The sequence below is a fragment of the Bos grunniens genome, chromosome 19, assembly GCF_055505025.1.
Source record: "Bos grunniens cultivar Pamir isolate PY7600 chromosome 19, Bosgru_T2T1.0, whole genome shotgun sequence".
In the NCBI taxonomy this organism is placed as follows: Eukaryota; Metazoa; Chordata; class Mammalia; order Artiodactyla; family Bovidae; genus Bos; species Bos grunniens.
Genome location: NC_141183.1, coordinates 25,011,537 through 25,027,836, shown reverse-complemented (window position 1 = coordinate 25,027,836; position 16,300 = coordinate 25,011,537). Strand labels below are relative to the sequence as shown.

Here is a 16,300-nt window from a genome sequence, read left to right as displayed (position 1 = left end):
TGATGTGCATGCAAGTTAGCCTTCTCATAAAGATGTTCTCATTTAAAACTCAGAACTGATAGGAATGAACTAAGTCTAGGCTCAGTGTTTTCCCGCCACTAGAATTTGATTGAAATACAAATACCACTACCAGGCCGCCATTCAGCTTACTAAGTAAAAGGAAGTCTTGGCTTCCTTCTCCTTTTCTTTTAGCATCCTGATGTCTGGTGTGTGGTAAGAAGTTTGATATAGGAGCTTAAGATCCTTAGACAACCATCATTCTCTGATCTGCACATCACCTTGGTATGACTGTGCAGCAAGGTTTTCTCTACAAGTTAGTGATTCCCTAGCCAGAGAGTTCAGAGTCGTTTTCTCATCTGTATGACTTTTAATCAACTTGGCCTTGGGCACCTCCTTTTGAGTAAACTGATGGGTATTGAAAGCAAATGAAATCTGAAAAAAAAAGAAAAAACCATCCTACCGGGATAAAAAGCATAGTTGGCCCTGCTTGAAGAAAGTAGAGCAAGGAATGTTTCTAAGGCTTTTCTTTTTTTTTTTGGCTTAGGCCAGTTAGGTGGCAAAACTCTGAGGCAAGGCTAAAACATTTAAGTTTACAATATATGCTGACTAGTTTTTAATAAATAGCTAGTGTTAATTCACCAACTGGTCTGAATCTGCATCCTGACCTTGTTGGTTTGCATAGTTTGTGATAGTACCAAAGCTGCTGTTCATGCCACGAGGATTTTAAAATCCTAGTTGACTGACCAATCCTGCTGTTTACTGTTTTGCATAGCCGCAGATCAGGCTGGGCTACTTTGGGGCCTGGCTCTGGGACATGAGCCTATAGTTGCAGTTACTGCTTCAGCCCCTAGCTGAAGATTGGAAGGCTTGTTAAGACAACTGAATTAGCCTCATTAAATTCGTTTAAAAGGCAGAGCCCCAACACTTGGGTCTTTTCTGCCTCTCTTCAGATGAACTAGATTTTATTTCCTTGGTTAAAAGAGCAACTGGAATTAGTAACAAATACCATGCAGCCTACTCCATTATATAGTTAGATTGGAAAAGAGCCCGCTTTAAGACTTAATATGTCTGCACATTCAAAAAGGAAGACAAGGGTTTCTATCCTACTGATTGTGAAAATACACCTCTTCAGCAAGGGCCCATATTCTCACTCCACTGGCGACAACTTGTACACTAGATTTATGTTTTTCAACTAATTCAGGCAGACATGAACTTTCAAAGAAGTCCTAGATCTAACAAGGACTGGAACTCAAACCATACGTTTAAGTTTCACATGTATCCCCACATGCTCATTCTCTACTGTAAGGTTCAGAACTAGTGGAAAGAAGAATGACACCTCTGTGTGAGAAGTGGAAGTTAAAGAGGGGTGTTGGTACACTGACAAAATGACAAGGTGAAGGTCTGAGTCCCTTTCACTTCCCAGATAGATCAGGGATAGGAAAAAAAGGCTTAACCACTCATCATAATCAGTAATCAAACACACGGATTTTGCTAGAGCATGTCTACACTGGGTTATGAAAATGACTTCCAGGAAGGCAGATCCCAACCTGGTACCCCTTTCAGTACCTGCATAGCATCAGTGCCCTAGAACTATATATTCAGCCTGAGCTTCTGAAGCTGTTGCTCTAGGTCAGTCCCTACTGGATGAGTTAAAATAGGGTGGTGGAGACACTTTTCTACAAGGCACTTGTTTTTCCAGCTACTTGCCAAACAGACCTGAAGAGCAGGTCTGCTGTAGCTGTGGGTGGTAAAAGCAGGGATGAAGGCAGCCTAAGATAGGACTCCATGGTAAGTACCTCCTCACTCAGCGGCTGTTTTTAATTGTTCAGCTTTCCCCAGGTTGAGCAAGGAGTCAGCTCTGAAGGCCAGATCTTGACACTGGAGCATGTCTCTAGATTTCTATTTTTCCCCTCGGTTCTGTGGGGGTTTTTTCTATTTTTACTGAAGATCTGTTTTGATACTAAAATAGCCCTGGTTTCAGTAGTGAGACCTTATGTGGGGCAGAGACTGAAACAATGGATCTGGGACTTTCCTGGTGGTCTAGCAATTAAGACTCCATGCAGGGGGTAAGCATTGGATCACCTATTGAGGAACTAAGACCCCACATAGCCTGGGGTGGGGGGGTGGGGGAGGATCTACTTCCACTGCCTTACATAATTGAAGATGTGTGGGAAAATCAGTTTGAATAACACCTAGAACTAAAGTCAAGACAAAGCAAGCTTTTGACCCCTCCCCAAAAAGACACCCAGAAGTTTGGTCCCGAGGCCCACTCATCCCCCTATGAACTCCAGGACCTTGCGTCACTTCCTGTCTCAGGTGCAACAGCTTTCACAGGCCTTGCTTGAGTTCTCATATCTTCTTCCTGCCAGAAAAAGCCTTGAAGCTGGAACACCCACTCCACCTGCCAACAGCAAAAAGAGGTCAGCCCCACAGCAGTGCTGACCAACTTGGCCCAAAGCCCCAGCTAATCAGCAAGCTCCCAGACACAGCCGTACATCTCTCCATAAGGGGACATGAGGGAAGGGGGTGACCAAAACATACTTTCTCAGACCAGAAGCAACACTAGCAAAGGGGAGGGTAAGGCATTTTTCTCTTAAAATCCTTAAAAAAAAAAGTTTTAAAAGTTGCAAAACTAAAGTTAAAGCCTAATTGTGTACTAAACAAAAATACGTATACACATTTCTAGAAAGAATACAAAGACATTACTCTGAATTTTACTTGTCACAGTTTTCTATATATTTTTGTCAGTTTTTCCAACTTAATTTTTAGCCTTTTTCCTTTAAAATCTGTTTTATTTGGTTTACAGTCAGTTTTGTTGTTCAGTTGCTAAATTGTGTCCGACTCTCTGCAACCCCATGGACTATAGCACGCCAGACTTCCCTATCCTCTCAGTTTGCTCAAATTCATGATTCATGTCCATTGAGTCCGTGATGCTACCTAACCATTTCATCCTCTGCTGCCTTCTCTTTTTGCCTTAGGAAACAGCTCTTACTTGATAGGACGGACCAACCCCTTCCAACTAGAGTTGGGGCAGGAGAGGGTGGGAAGCCATTGTAAATTGAAACAAATTAAGAGCTCAGCCTTATTCCCAGAATTCTATTCCACCCCACAGAATAAACTCTAGTAGCAGCAGCAGCAGCATCACAGAACCAGGTCACACAGTGATACATGGGGAGTTCCAGATCACAGGTTTCATGATGGAGAACACAGCCTCCAGCCCAAAACCTTGTCTGGTAATCTCACAGACTGCCAAGGGGCCGTTCATTACTTGGGCATTTGTAAAGTACCTACCATAAATGGGCATGAGGCAGTTCTAAGAACCACCTGGTACCTTAAAGCATTCACCACTTCATACCCTTTTGGTTTTTTGAGGGAGAAGATTCTGGTCACCTCAGCTGGAAAGGATTTCAAATGCCTTAAACCCTGGGGTCACACTGTCTGTTTCTCTAGTTCTGGGGCCCTGCTGTTACAATGCAGTGCTTGGAGTGTGCCAGTCCGTCCATCTCTCAGGTTTCCATCACTGTCGTCACCATGACTACACTCCAGCTGGCAGGTGGGACCACCAGAGAAGTAACAGCACAGTCAATGTTAAAAATGTAGTTTGCAAAAAAAAAAAAAATGTAGTTTGCCTCAGGGGGACAGGTACGGAGCTGGGCCATGTGACAAAACCCGCCTAGCCCTATGACAAAAAGGCCAACGGACACTGAATTCTTCCTCTAAAAGGATTCAGCTGGCAAACCAAAAGGTAATAATAAACTCCTTTTTGCAAGATTTAATGCAGTATTTAAGACTTCATTGTCAACCTCCCCCCTCTTCAGCCACCTTCCCATAAGAGCTTTGCCTTAGCCACATGGTCAGTGCTCTCCTCTTGGGGCCTGTTTCCTTTACACTCAGTTTAAATTCAAAATAGGGAAAAACTGCACTTGAGAATGAATCATTCATTTTATTTTATTTTGTCATGTGCTCACAGCATCTTTCTTTCTCTCTCTCTCCTCTCCCTGGCAGGTCACAGAGATAAATTAAAAATAAATCTACAAGGAAATAATTTATAAAAGCACTTCCCAGGCTCATGCCTTCTATCCCTACTGCTCAGTTAGAACGCCTCCCCCTCCAAGTGGGGAAGAGAATCAGTGCTTCCCCCACTTGAACTCATTCCTGTTAGTCTGGGGCAGACCATGCTCTAGACCCAGGCAGAGGTGGGCACAGCAGTAGGCAACAAAGACACTGGGGTCCAGGAACCACCTGGTCACCTTGGCGCTCCCCTCTCTGCCTCCCCCAGGCAGTCCGCCGGAAGCTCTTGCTAAACCGGGGTACGGAGAAGCTGCCTGTGGCCAATAGCCTTGCGGAAGGGGTACCCTCAGCCCCTCTTACATGCACTTCTCATTCTCCTAGAAAGAAACCCAAAAAGAAAGCAGACAGAGACCTCGGGACAGAGGAGAAAAATCCCAAGTGTTCACACGATTACACGGAGTCTTTATGGCAAAGAGAACATTTAGCAGCTTTGAATATTGGGGTATCTCCTTTTTACTCAACACAAGCATTCTAGACCCTATAAGTGAAACAGGGCTCAAACCCTAAAAAAAAATCAAAGCGCAAGAAACTCTAAAAGGACTAGTTTTTGTCGTCGTTGCTGGGTTTCATATTTTTTGTCTTTCCAGTGACAAGCCCAGTTGGTAGGGGAGGCCTGAGGGAAGGGTCACTCCCCAGTGTTGTGCTGAATACTGCCTGGCTTCTCCACATCACCCCCCTGCCTCAGAGCAGCTCCCAGGAGGCTGCAGGCCCAGCACCCCAGCTGCAGAAGAACTCCAGGCAGCCGGTGAGGGGCAGGGGCACGCGGGCAGGAAGAGAACAGCGTTCGCATGCAGGCTCTGATGGAGATGTGGGAGCCTCAGCTCAGGGGTGACTGGGCACAGAGGAAGTTGGATGGCAGGGCAGTTGAGTGACATGCTTGGTTGGGGCTGCTGCAACACAGGGCCTGTGACCCTTGCCTGTTTATTATTCATCCTAACTCTTCAAGTCAGTGTCGGGTCCCAGTGGCTCCCCTATGACCAAAACCTCACAGAAAGTATCATCCAAGAGCTCCCCTTCAGGGATGCCAAAGTGCAGGGGCAGGAGAGCTCAGAAGCCCCTTTCAGAACCCACTCCGTGTTCCACCCCTCCCCTGGGGTGAAGTGGGGTTTACTCACACCAAATGATCTAGTCTCCCCTAAATCCTGATGCCTGGAATCCTGGCCAGAGCCAACTTAACCTGCCCTTTGATTTTCTTCCCGCTTTGATTTTTCTTCCCCTTCCTTCCTTCCCTTCCTTTCCGGAAATGAGACTGACTTTCTACTACCTCCCCCTCCTCTCACAAGTCCCTTCCTTCCCATCTGCGGGCCTCCAGCAATGCCAGCACCACCCTTCACCTGAAGAAAAGGGACAGGGGTGAGGGCCCTGTCCACCCAAACGGTCTGGCCACTTCCACCCCCCTCAGCAGGGGAAGCTGAACCAGACAGCGCCTGCCTCTTCCTGTCCACTGACCCGCAGTCATCCCCTCTGAGAAGATCTATTGGATAAGAAGGCATTAAAGTCCCCGCTGTAGGTCCAGGTCCAGGCCCAGCCCTTCTCCAGTTCCCATCTCGGTGAGCGTCAACCCCCTTCCTCCCCAGGCTCACTTTCTCCGGTCCTTCGGCTTCCTCTCCTGCCGCCGGGCCTGCTGGTCGGCCAAGGTGCGGGGAATGAGGAGGACGCTGCCGTCCCCGGCATACTGGAGCGCGTACTGACTGGGCGAGTAGGGCCGCCCGTTCTCATCCCGCAGCCGCCCAAACACCTCCTGGTACAGGCTCTGGACCTTCTGCTTCATCTGCCGCAGGGACCGGAGGAACTCCACCTTCTCACGCAGCAGCCGAGCTTTATTGCGCTGCAGGTCCTCCACGTCCCGCTCCAGGTTCAAGATGGTGTCCAGCTTGCGCTTGCGGCAGTTCTGCGCCGCCATCTTGTTCTTGCCGCGGCGCCGGATGTCACGGATGAGGCTCAGCTGGGCCTCGCTCAGCTGGTACTTGGACAGCAGCTCGTTGAACTCCTCCACAGGCAGGTTGATGATCTTGTCGTTGGTAAACGGGATCTTCATGGCGCGGGCTCGATGCTCGTCCCGGCTCATCTGCTTGTCCAGGAAGTCGGCCTGCTTCTCCTTGCTGCCCTTCTTGAGAGTGCTGGGGGGTGGCAGGTCGGCGGAGTCGAGGGCACTAGGCGCCATGTTGTACGTGTGGTTGTGCCCAACGTGCTCCAAGTAGGGCAGGCAGGAGAGCTGAGACGGGTCCTGGTAGCTCATGCGGCAGAACTTGGAATACTCAGGCTGGTAGCCCACAGCGCCCTCAGCCTCTTCCAGATCCAAGGTCTCAGAGTCAGAGCTATAGCCAACGGCACCTTCCTCAGAAAAGGAGGAAGAGGCTGAGGAAGAAGCAGAGGAGGAGGAAGAGGAGGAGGAAGAGGAGGAGGAAGAGGAGCTACCTTCAGAGCTGCTCAGGGAGGAAGGGCTATGGCTGGAGTCCAAGGAGAGGCCTGAGTCAGAATCAAATTCCTCTTCGAGCTGGGAGGCCTGCACTGGGTTAAAGCCTTCTTCTATGGCCAGATCCATCAAGCTGATTTCATCCAGCATGGCTTCATCTAACAGACCCCCCAGCGGATCAGGCAGCTCAGGGCCGGCTGTGTCGTTGGCCGTGCCATTGAGCTGTGGCGGAAAGAAGAGCCCCGCCAGGTTGGTGGAACCAAAGGTGGAGTTGAGGCTGGTGGAATTGCTGGGGACCAGCGGGAGCAGCGTGGAACTGCTGGCCACAGGCAGGCTCTCCACCTCCGGGCTGAAGAGTGAGAAGTCCTGGCTGCAGCCCCCCAGGGATGCCTGATGCAGGCTGACATTCTGATTGATGGGAGTGTTGGGGGCAAGGCTGTAGTTGGTGCTCAGTGGGTCTCCTGGAGGGGCATTATACAGGACTTCACTTGTCGATGTGTTCACTTCCATGGCCTGGGAGGAGAGACGAGCGTCACCATTCACTCTGTGCAGATTCCCTCCCCTGGTGTGGCTGGGGGCTCACACTAGCAGGCACCCAACGCAGGCATGGCCGCCTGGGTATAAATGCAAGAGATGGGAAACCAGAGCCCATCAAGTGGGGCTGGGAGCAGCCTCAGCTCCCAGCCCCACTTGATCTACCACGCCTGGCAGAGATGGGTTCCTCCTCCCTGTGAACTTCCCCCAAGGCAGGACTGATGGGCTCCCGGTCACCTCTGGTCAGACTCCCCCATCATGGAGGGAGAGGAAAAAAGCTCCTAACACTGCAAAATCAGCACAGTGCAGAGAACACCTGGGCCTGCAGCGAGACAGCCTAGCTGCACCACTTGCTGGAAGACCAGAAGCATTTCACTCAGCCTCTCTCTGAGTTCAGTGTCCTCACCTTTAAAATAATAAAAGGGCTGGCGAGATGATGAGAGGGCCAAGTGACATGACAATGGCTGCAAAGGACTGCAGGAATGTCAGCCTGTTTTAATGCTCAATCTAGGAAACCCCTAGCCACGTGATTACCTGCCTGAAGGAAAGGAAGAAGGTGCACCTAGGAGGCAGGCCTGCGTTAGAAGCCTCAGTCCCAGGGCTGCTTTTCCCAAACCCCAATCCTGACTGCACCCACTACTGCCCCAATGAGACACCTGGACAGTGACATCTCAGTGTCCCCACTTTCCTTATCAATCACAAAGGTGTTACTCTTTTTTTACCCAGAAGTAGAAAAGCAACTGAAAATGAAGATACCCCACACAAAGTCCGACATGTTTGTGCCTGGTTCTGATAATCCTACCTGCATTTCCATGATGGACATGAGATCTTGCCACTGCTGTTCCAAATCAAATGGCGACTCTGTCCCAGTCAGCAGAGGAGACAAAAGGTTGTTCTGAAGACCTGGGGGCTCACTCTCACTAGGCACTGCTTCTGTTATGCTGGAAATGTCTGCCGGAAACTAGGGCAAAACATAGAGAAGGTTTAACAGAGGAGGAGGAAAGACCACCTTCTGCTTCCTCCCAGAGACTACCGCCTGAGGCTCTGTATCTTCCTTCCTCTGCATTCACCCCCAGCAGCCAGGACAGGGCCAACACCAAAAGCTGGCCCCTCAGGCAGCCGCAGAGACACACCACGTGCAGGCTACCCTGCTGGCTCAGTGGGCTCTCCCTAGAGTCCTGCTCACCTCAGCATTCTCCCCAAAGGGGCAGGTGGCCTCCAGCAGCCTAAGGCACTCTTCCAAGGACAGGGCTGTCTGGTCCTCCCCACCAGGCACCTGTGGCAACAGCAACTGTTAAGTCTGACTGACCCAGGCCTTGGCTGCCTGTGGGCCAAAGCCCCTTCCCCAGCCTTTCCAAGGGAAAGCCGGAAGGAGGCCTTGTGTGGTCGTAGGGCTACACTCTCCCTACGTCCCCAGCTGTCGGCTGGCCGCAAGTCCCAAACTCCAGGGGAGAAGAGAGAGAGTGGGAGGGTTCTGATGCGAGCAGACAGCCACTAGGTGCCCTGCCTCCCCTGCGCTGTTCTTTATAAGGTGTGGTCCCTCCACTGCTGTGCGGCTCTTCCACTCCCACTTCCTCAGCCACCACTGTGACTTAGAGATCCCAACCCAAGATACACATTCAGGCCCATCCCATACACACACACTACCTTCTCTAAAGAGAAGTTTCTAGAAGTAGGCAGAGGGGGGAGTACCTGCGCAGGGAAGCTCTCCCCAGTCTCTCCATCCACTAGCAGGTTTCGTGCCAGAGCTTCTGCACCCTCGCCTGGCCACGTGTCCTCCTGCTCGGCCCCATCTCGCAGTTCCTTATCCACATCCTGCTCCTTCTGGCGATGACTGTAGTCAAAAATCTCACGCCCAGCCCCCAGGTCAATATCCTGTCGCCAAAGGATGTCAATCAGATCTATGTCCTGAAAGATAGAGCACCATGACTTTAGCTATGGGGTCCAGGGGCCCCTCCCTGTCCTGTCCCTCAGAAGTCCCTCCAAGCATCACCCCAACTACTCCTGGGTGGGGTCGCTCCCAATCTGCACCTGCCAGCTTCCACTGCTGTCCCCTCCGTACCAGCAAGGATTCATTCATCTACTTCCAGACACCAGCCTCCAAAACAAAAAGAGAGCTAGCAAAAACCTCTAGCATGACTATCACCACACTAGCCTGTGCACTTAGGATCTGGACCAGAAACACAGCCAGGCCAAAAGGCAGGGCAATCTCACCACAACTTAAGAAGGAAGGGCGAAGCAGAAGACACCTCTCATTTTGGCAATGGGAATCCCTTAAAACTTGGTTTGTAGAAAGATGGCCATGGCAAGCAAGGGTGAACTGTGAAGCGGAATCGCTTCGCAGTGGCCAGGCTTGCATCAGCCTATGGTGCCATTGTATTTGCATAAAGGGGTGGGGTGGGCTGGAGAGGAAAATCCCTGCATTTGCAACCACCTGATGCAACCAATGACAACCACAGGCTACCTCCAGCCCTTCCTACAGCCATTCCCCCTTTCCCTGGCTGAGGCAGGAGTACGGATGAACACCCACAACTCTTAGCCCAGGCTCACCTCAAGATCCATCCCTGCTAGAATGCCCACTCTCAGCTGATCCCAGCAAGCCGCCTCAATCCCCGGAGAGCCTCAGGCGGTCAGATGATCCTCACTGGGCACCCCACCCCTGCCAAGGCCAGCCCCACAGTGTCCCCTCACACCAGTGCTCACTCCTTTACCACACCCCAGGACTCACTGACTGCCATCAGTCAACCCACTCAAGGACATAGCCCCCATCACCGCCCAGCCACAACTGCCGCCTTGGGCACCAAAATGCCTCCCTCCCACTCTACCCTGGCGCCTGCCGATCAGTTCCTGCTCCAACTGCCACCCCCATTGCCACCCAGCATACCAGCACACAACCCCAATAAATAAGAGACATTTGGATTTCCTATACATTCATGTGGCTGAAGAAACCCTGAATTGTTGCCTTCTGCTCAGGTGTTAAAAGGCAGATACTTTCCATAAAGCATTATTCTTAGTTTAGAGCTCAGACCCACCTCCCTAGCTCTGACCCGACATCTCTTTCCCACCGTAACCCTAATTCTAAGACCTCCCAGGTGTCTCCCACACCCCCAGTCTCCCCACACACACCAACCTGAACAGAAGCCCTGGACCCAGGAGCAGAGCGGGGCTGGGCCACCCGGTGACCAGCCACCAAAGAGTTAAGGGGCCGGCTCCCTTTGGCATGGCCCCCACCACTGTGAGAGCTGCGGTCCAGGCGGGTCATGGTCTGCGAGATGAGCCCCAGGGCAGCTGGTGCCGGGCAGCCGGACAGGGGGCTCCAAGGAGCTCTTGGCTCTCAAGGAGCAAACCAGGCTGGAAGGGTGGCCCCTTGCTAGCTCCGAGGGGCCCAAGGAGGGTGCCCCGCCCGTGCTGCTGCCTGGGCGGCCCAGCCCAGCCCCCCTTCTCCATCCTGAAGCAGCCCCCTCCCACCTCACAACCCCAGTTCCACTCAGGCGCCTGGCAGCCCCCACCCTGAGCTCACCGCAGAGGCTGCAGTGAGATGGGACTCCCACCCCATGCTCCGTGCTCAAGCTGCAGAGGAAAGCAAGCTCCCTCCTGGGCCTATCCTCCCGCTCCTCCCTTTCTCCCCCTTCCCATGCCCCCCAAACTTGTTACCTAGGCTGCAGCAAGGAGCCAATCCCCTCCCCCTCCCACCCCGCAGGTCACTGCTGAGGCTGCAGAGAGCCAATCCCCTCCCCCAGGTCAGCAGCTGGGCTGCGGAAAGAGCCAATCCCCTCCCACTGTCGTTACCTAGGCTGCGACGAGAGCCAATCTCCTCCCCCAAGTCTCCGCTGGAGATGCGGAAGGAGCCAATCCCCTCCCACCGCCTGTTACCTAGCTGCAGCCGGGAGCCAATCTCTGCACCAGGGCAGCTGGAGAAGCTGCCGCAAGGAACCAGCCCATCCCTGGGCCGCCTCCGTCTCCTCAAGGAGACGCACCCAGGGGCGGGCAGCCCCACCCAGCCCAGTCAGCCAGCCTGGGTGGCGCAGTGAGAGAGCCCGGGGGGGAAGGGGTGCCACTCTCCCTCCTGTCGCATCCTGCTTACCCAGCCCACTCAGGACTGGACAGACACTCCTCCTGCAGCTTCCCTGGGAATCTAAGTTCTTCCCTGGAAGTGGAAGGAGTTTTCCCATTCCTCCGTAGGACTGTGGCCAGTCGTCCTCAAGCCCAAGGATCAAAGCTAGGCTGGGCAGGAACCCAGTGCGCCCAGATCCACTGGGAACCAGGGGCTTTGTCACCCCAGAGCAGGCCAGACGAGAGGAAGCGGGAAGCCATCCACACACACAGGCAGGGATGTCATGGCGCTGGGCAGGCCTAGGCAAGAGGGAGACAGGAGCCTGAAGGCCAGCATGAAGGGTGCTCTGCAAAGTCCAGGACACAACAACATCCCCTGCCCCCCCACCCCCACCCTCCTTAACCCCAGCTGTTTTCAAGAGCATTCTCTGCCTGAGCCCCAGCTCACATCTCTAAAGCAGAAAATAAGACCCTGGCAGAATCAGGGTCACAATTCTGGCTTCCATCCTCACTGCTGCTCCCCTCGCACCTAAGGTCAGGTCAGGGACAGTATGTTCTCCACGGTCACAGACTGCTCCTCCTCGCCTGCTAAGAGCTGTACACAGGCCACCCCCCGCTCTGGGCAGAGTGCCAACCTCGAGGGGAATCCTATCCCTGACAAGGGCCTGGGCTATAGCTGTCCATCGAATAGGCCTGGCAGCAGGGGAATGCTGCCACCCCGGGGATAATACCAGCTCCAGCAGTGCCTGTCACATGCTCTGGACCTGGGTATTTTTATCCCTGAGTTGCTGAGGAAATGTTGTTCTAGACACAATAATCCTCCCTTCCCCCACCCCCAGCCTGGGCCCCTAATGCTGACCCGTCCTCAACCTCCAAAGGGAACAGTGAAGGCCTGGGGTCAGGAAAAGAACGAACTTCACGAAGGCCAAGCAATGCCGGGCAGCGGGGTCAAAGTCCCAACCCATCAAATTACGTCGAAAACGTCCCATCCCATCCCAGGAGAGCTTCCTGCAGGAAGAGGAATGAAGCTATGCCTGCAGGGTTCCCAGGAGCAGAGTTCCCAAGCCCAGTTATACCCAACCCTTGAGGAGCTACCATGGGGTGGGAGGATGGAAGAGGAGGCTGGGAGGCACACTTCTTTAGATCACTGTGCCAGACTGGAGCCCATTTGAAGGAAAAGAACAGAGCAAGCAGAAGAGAGGTGGCACTGGAAGAATCTCAGCAAGAGGCACCGCAAGGCCAGGAGTGCTCACAGCCCCCTGGCTCAGATAACTCTAGTCTCCCTCAAAGGAGAGCTAGTTTGAGCCAGCTAAGCACAGAGCAACCCTGACACCATGGACATTTGGGGCCAGGTCAATCTGTTATTTAGGGGCTGTCCTATGCTTTTTAGGAAATTCAGCAGTATCCCATGCCTCTCCCCACTAGATCCCAATTACACCTTTTCCAGTTGTGACAACCAAATCTGTTTCTAGACACTGTCACATGTCCCCTGATACCACAAAATCATCCCCAGTTGAGGACCACGGGCCCAGAGGAAGCCACATGATTTGACACCACTACATGACTTGACAGTCACTAACATTCAGAAAACTGAACTCAAGAACAGACTTGAAGGCAGGATGGGAGGCAAAACCTGGTCTCATTGGTAGACAGCCAAGTTCTACAGCTTCTATAAAGTTTCAACGTATCTCCACACCCTCTTCTTCCCAAACACTCCCCCCATGCACCCTTGCTTCAAGACTCAGCCCTGGAAAACCCAGCCCAGTGCAATCCCTCTTTCCCTAACAGCCAGGCAAGCAAAGCAGACCTTTTTCCAAGCTCCTTAAGACTGCATGGCAAGACAGGGTCAAAAGCAGAGTTCAAAGCCATCTTATCACACTGGTGGAGCAGGGGCAACAGAAGCCATTTAACACTCTTAAAGGCAACTGCATCACCTTCTTTCCAGAACAGAATGTCAGCCACTTGTCAGGAGTTCAGATCTCTGACAGTTCAAAGCAAGCTGACTTCAGCAGCAGAACACAGTTTCTCTTCTAGCTTCCAGCCCTCCCGTCCCTACTCCCTGCAGTGGGCCTTTAGCAAAGAATGGGAGCCTGGCCCTCTCCTGGCCAAGAATAACTATCTAAATCTACCCCCTGGCTCAGGCCCAGGAGAGCCGACTTATCAGGACCTTACAACAACAACACGCCTGACCACAAAGGAGAAGAACTTTAGGATATGTATGTGTGTTTTGCTGTGGGGGGAGGTACAAGGCAACAGTCCACAAAATATCTGTGTCTTAGCAACAGATATACAGCGCATCAAAGCCCATCACAACATGACTCCCTCCCCCACCCCAGGCCTCTAGGACTCATGTTGAAATCCAAGCAGTAAACACACAGGCATGTTCTAGGAACCTCCCACTGCCCTGACAGTACATTTAGAGGTAGGTCGATTCTAGTCAGACAGTCCAGCCCATTCCTAACCAAGAACAATGCCCGAGACTCCTTGGAACCTCTCTGGTTCTTTACAGGGCTTAGTACAACAACCATACTCTTTCAGGACCAGCCCATCCCACCCCCCAACCCCAGACCCTTCCCACCACCCCTCCACATCGCCACTAACCTCTTTGGTTAAGTCTCCACTGACTGGAGGGGCTACAGCTCCCAAATCCTCCAGATCTTCACTGAATCCCTGCTCCGTCTCACTTTCTCGCACCCCGTTGTCTGGGCCTGTCACATCCTGGAGACCACTGGAACTCTCAAGGGCGAGGCCTGAGCTGGGCTGGCTGCCAGAGACAGACCCCTCTGGATCCCGGTGGACCAGCCAGGCGTTAACCTCAGTAGTTGGCACCTGGAACCTGTCCAGGGCCCTCACCTGATTGAGGAGTCGCCGGGCAGTGAAGTAATTGTCCAGGTCTATGCTCTTGGGGTGGATACCATAGCCATCCAAGGTATTCCTCAGGTTGTGGAACTGGGTCTGAGTATAGGCAGAACTGGGCCCCAGGATGATCTCCCGAAGCGGGGGTAGCTGTGAGGTCAGGTAAGTATCCACGTCCACCCGCACCCCAATCAAACTGAGCAGAATGGTGAACTGGAGGAGTCCTTCCGTTAAGTATTTCTTCAGAGAAAGCATTGCTGAAGGACCAGAATGTTTATGTTTTTTGGTTTTTAAATCTTCTGAAAGACAGATCAAGGCCACTGCTCTGCTGCTCCAGCCAGCAAGTCACCCTCCTCAGTGCCAAACCCTGTACCCCACCCTGGCAGAACACAGGGGCTGAGCTCCCTGATGGCCTCAGAGGAAAACACGCCCCTTGGAACCAAGGCCACACTCCAGACCACATTCACTTTTCCCTTCTTGACACCTCACCTCTGAAAGTACAACTGTTGCTAACCCAGTCCAGGTCCTCGAGGCCCACGTGACTTACTGTCTCCACAGTCCACATACAGTCACTTCCTCACTCACATTAGTTGTCCTCTCTGTAGATTCTGCAGATTCCACCGCAGGCTGTTCTCACAAACAGCTGATGATTTTTTTTTTTTTTTTCCCCTCCTTCTCCTTCCTAAGGTTTATTTTCTTTGGCTGGAGCTACAGGCCTTTTGTCTTGGGTCAGAGTGTCCCGCCTCCTCCACGCTTACCAGGGGGGTTTCCAGAGAAACCTGAAACAGGAATCACAAAAGCAACGGGATAAGGTTCTATAATTTTCATACCAGGTTCAAGGCAGAAGGTAGGAAACATATTAAAAGGCCACTTTTATCTCTTTATTAAGAAATAAATCCAGTTATACTCCCAGAAAAACCACAAAATCCTGTACAAATAGAACAACTATGAAAGGAAGGTACTGCTCACAAGGGATCTCAATATCTGGATATTAATTTTGTGATGCTCTAAAAGGTAGCTCATTTTGGATAAGCAGATAATGCCCAGGGCATCCAAAATATTTTACATGTTATCTGATTTACCAACCCTCCCCCACCCCATTACACACTACCCAGCTTCTATTTTTAGCATCAGAAGTCCATTTCCTATCTTAACATAAAGTTTGTTTCCCATCTCTCAGAATAAAACTGCCTATAATTCTTGTCCCTTCAAGTTAAGAGGAGAATGCGTGGGAGTGTGAAAGGACAACACCACAGAAAATAACACCTTTTGTTTCCCAGCTTTAAAATCTGATTTCTTTCCTATTACTTTCACATAAAAAAAAAAGTGGGGGTCCTGGCGGGATGGGAAGGGGCCTGTGACAGGATTATTCTGTCCAGAGTTTGAATACGCATGTTTTATTTTCATTCATGTGACCTTCTGATCCAAATTAGAAGGATACGGCCAACTCTTCAACCCAGACAGCCAAGTGGGGAGGGAGTAAACCTGGCTTTCAGTTCTCGTTTCTACTTTTGAGCTTCCATTAACCTTATAAACCAAGACATAGCCCTCTGATCTCCAAGGCTATGACCCACCTACCAACTTCATCCTAAAGGGAAAAAGACAAACACACACATACCCAAAGACAGACAGACAAACACACACACCCCTTATCTGGTTAGAGTAAACGTAACTGTGACCCAGAATTCCTGCTTACACTACCCTCCAGTTCTCACGCAATTTACTACTAAAAACCTCCCAAGAGCAATTAAGTTCCAGAAACAGGACAACATCCCTTAAAGATCGAGTAATGCCAGGTCTGAGCCCGGTCCCACCCTGCCCCCGGATACCCGAGTCCGGCTGGGACCAAGTCGCCATGCCGCTCCTGGCGCCTCGGCTTCTAGCCTTCTGGGCAGCAGCGAACAAGTGCTACTTTCCTGGCCTTGACCCACCGGGACGGCCAAACCCCACCCCGCCCTCCGCCCCTATGGCCCCACCCCGCTCCCAAGCATGGGCTTAACACCACGCCTTCTCAGGCCCTCAGCCCTCCCCAGTCCAACCCACCCGGGAGCTGGAATTCTCCACGGCCTTTCGGCCCCTCCCTGCCAGGCCCAGGGCCCGGCCCCGAGGCAAACCCCGCTCGGCCGCCCGCTCCCGCCTCCTGCCCCTGAGCTCCACCCCGCCGCCCTTCACTCTGTAAGCCTCGGTCCCGCGGGGCTGCGCCCCTCCCGTTAGGGAAAGAAATGTGCTTGATACCCGCTGCTGAGCTCGGCGTCCGCCGCTGCCACCACAGCAAGCCCTCAGCCCGAGTCCAGGCCTTGCAGCCGCCACCGCCGGCCGGCCTAGAGCTCGCCAGCCTCCGCTTCCCTCCCCGCCCCCTCCTTCCACCTC

At 52.3% G+C, this 16,300-nt stretch overlaps 1 protein-coding gene across 13 annotated transcripts; it reads right to left on the bottom strand.

Moving 5' to 3' along the window:
• Window positions 1-3,923: 3,923 nt before the first annotated feature.
• Window positions 3,924-16,300, bottom strand: NFE2L1 (NFE2 like bZIP transcription factor 1). Of its 13 annotated transcripts, none has more exons than XM_086358026.1 (6): window positions 16,166-16,300; window positions 13,676-14,709; window positions 8,714-8,929; window positions 8,208-8,297; window positions 7,824-7,982; window positions 3,924-7,000 (listed from the first exon to the last, which is right to left on the bottom strand). In XM_086358026.1, exons 2-6 carry the CDS (start codon window positions 14,183-14,185, stop codon window positions 5,651-5,653), a joined length of 2,325 nt encoding a protein of 774 aa, XP_086214152.1. In that variant the 5' UTR covers window positions 14,186-14,709; window positions 16,166-16,300; the 3' UTR covers window positions 3,924-5,650. The 13 variants fall into 13 exon arrangements, with proteins under 13 accessions (XP_086214152.1, XP_086214154.1, XP_086214153.1 ...); XM_086358028.1 differs by having other exon boundaries at window positions 8,714-8,896; XM_086358027.1 differs by lacking the exon at window positions 16,166-16,300 and adding an exon at window positions 15,760-15,975.

Coding starts and splice junctions, on each gene's coding strand:
- NFE2L1 (XM_086358026.1), bottom strand. CDS start 14,185: ATGCTTTCTCTGAAGAAATACTTAACGGAAGGACTCCTCCAGTTCACC. Junction 8,930..13,675: donor GTGGAGACTTAACCAAAGAG/GTTAGTGGCGAT, acceptor TCTATCTTTCAG/GACATAGATCTGATTGACAT. Junction 7,001..7,823: donor TGTCCATCATGGAAATGCAG/GTAGGATTATCA, acceptor CTCTCCTCCCAG/GCCATGGAAGTGAACACATC.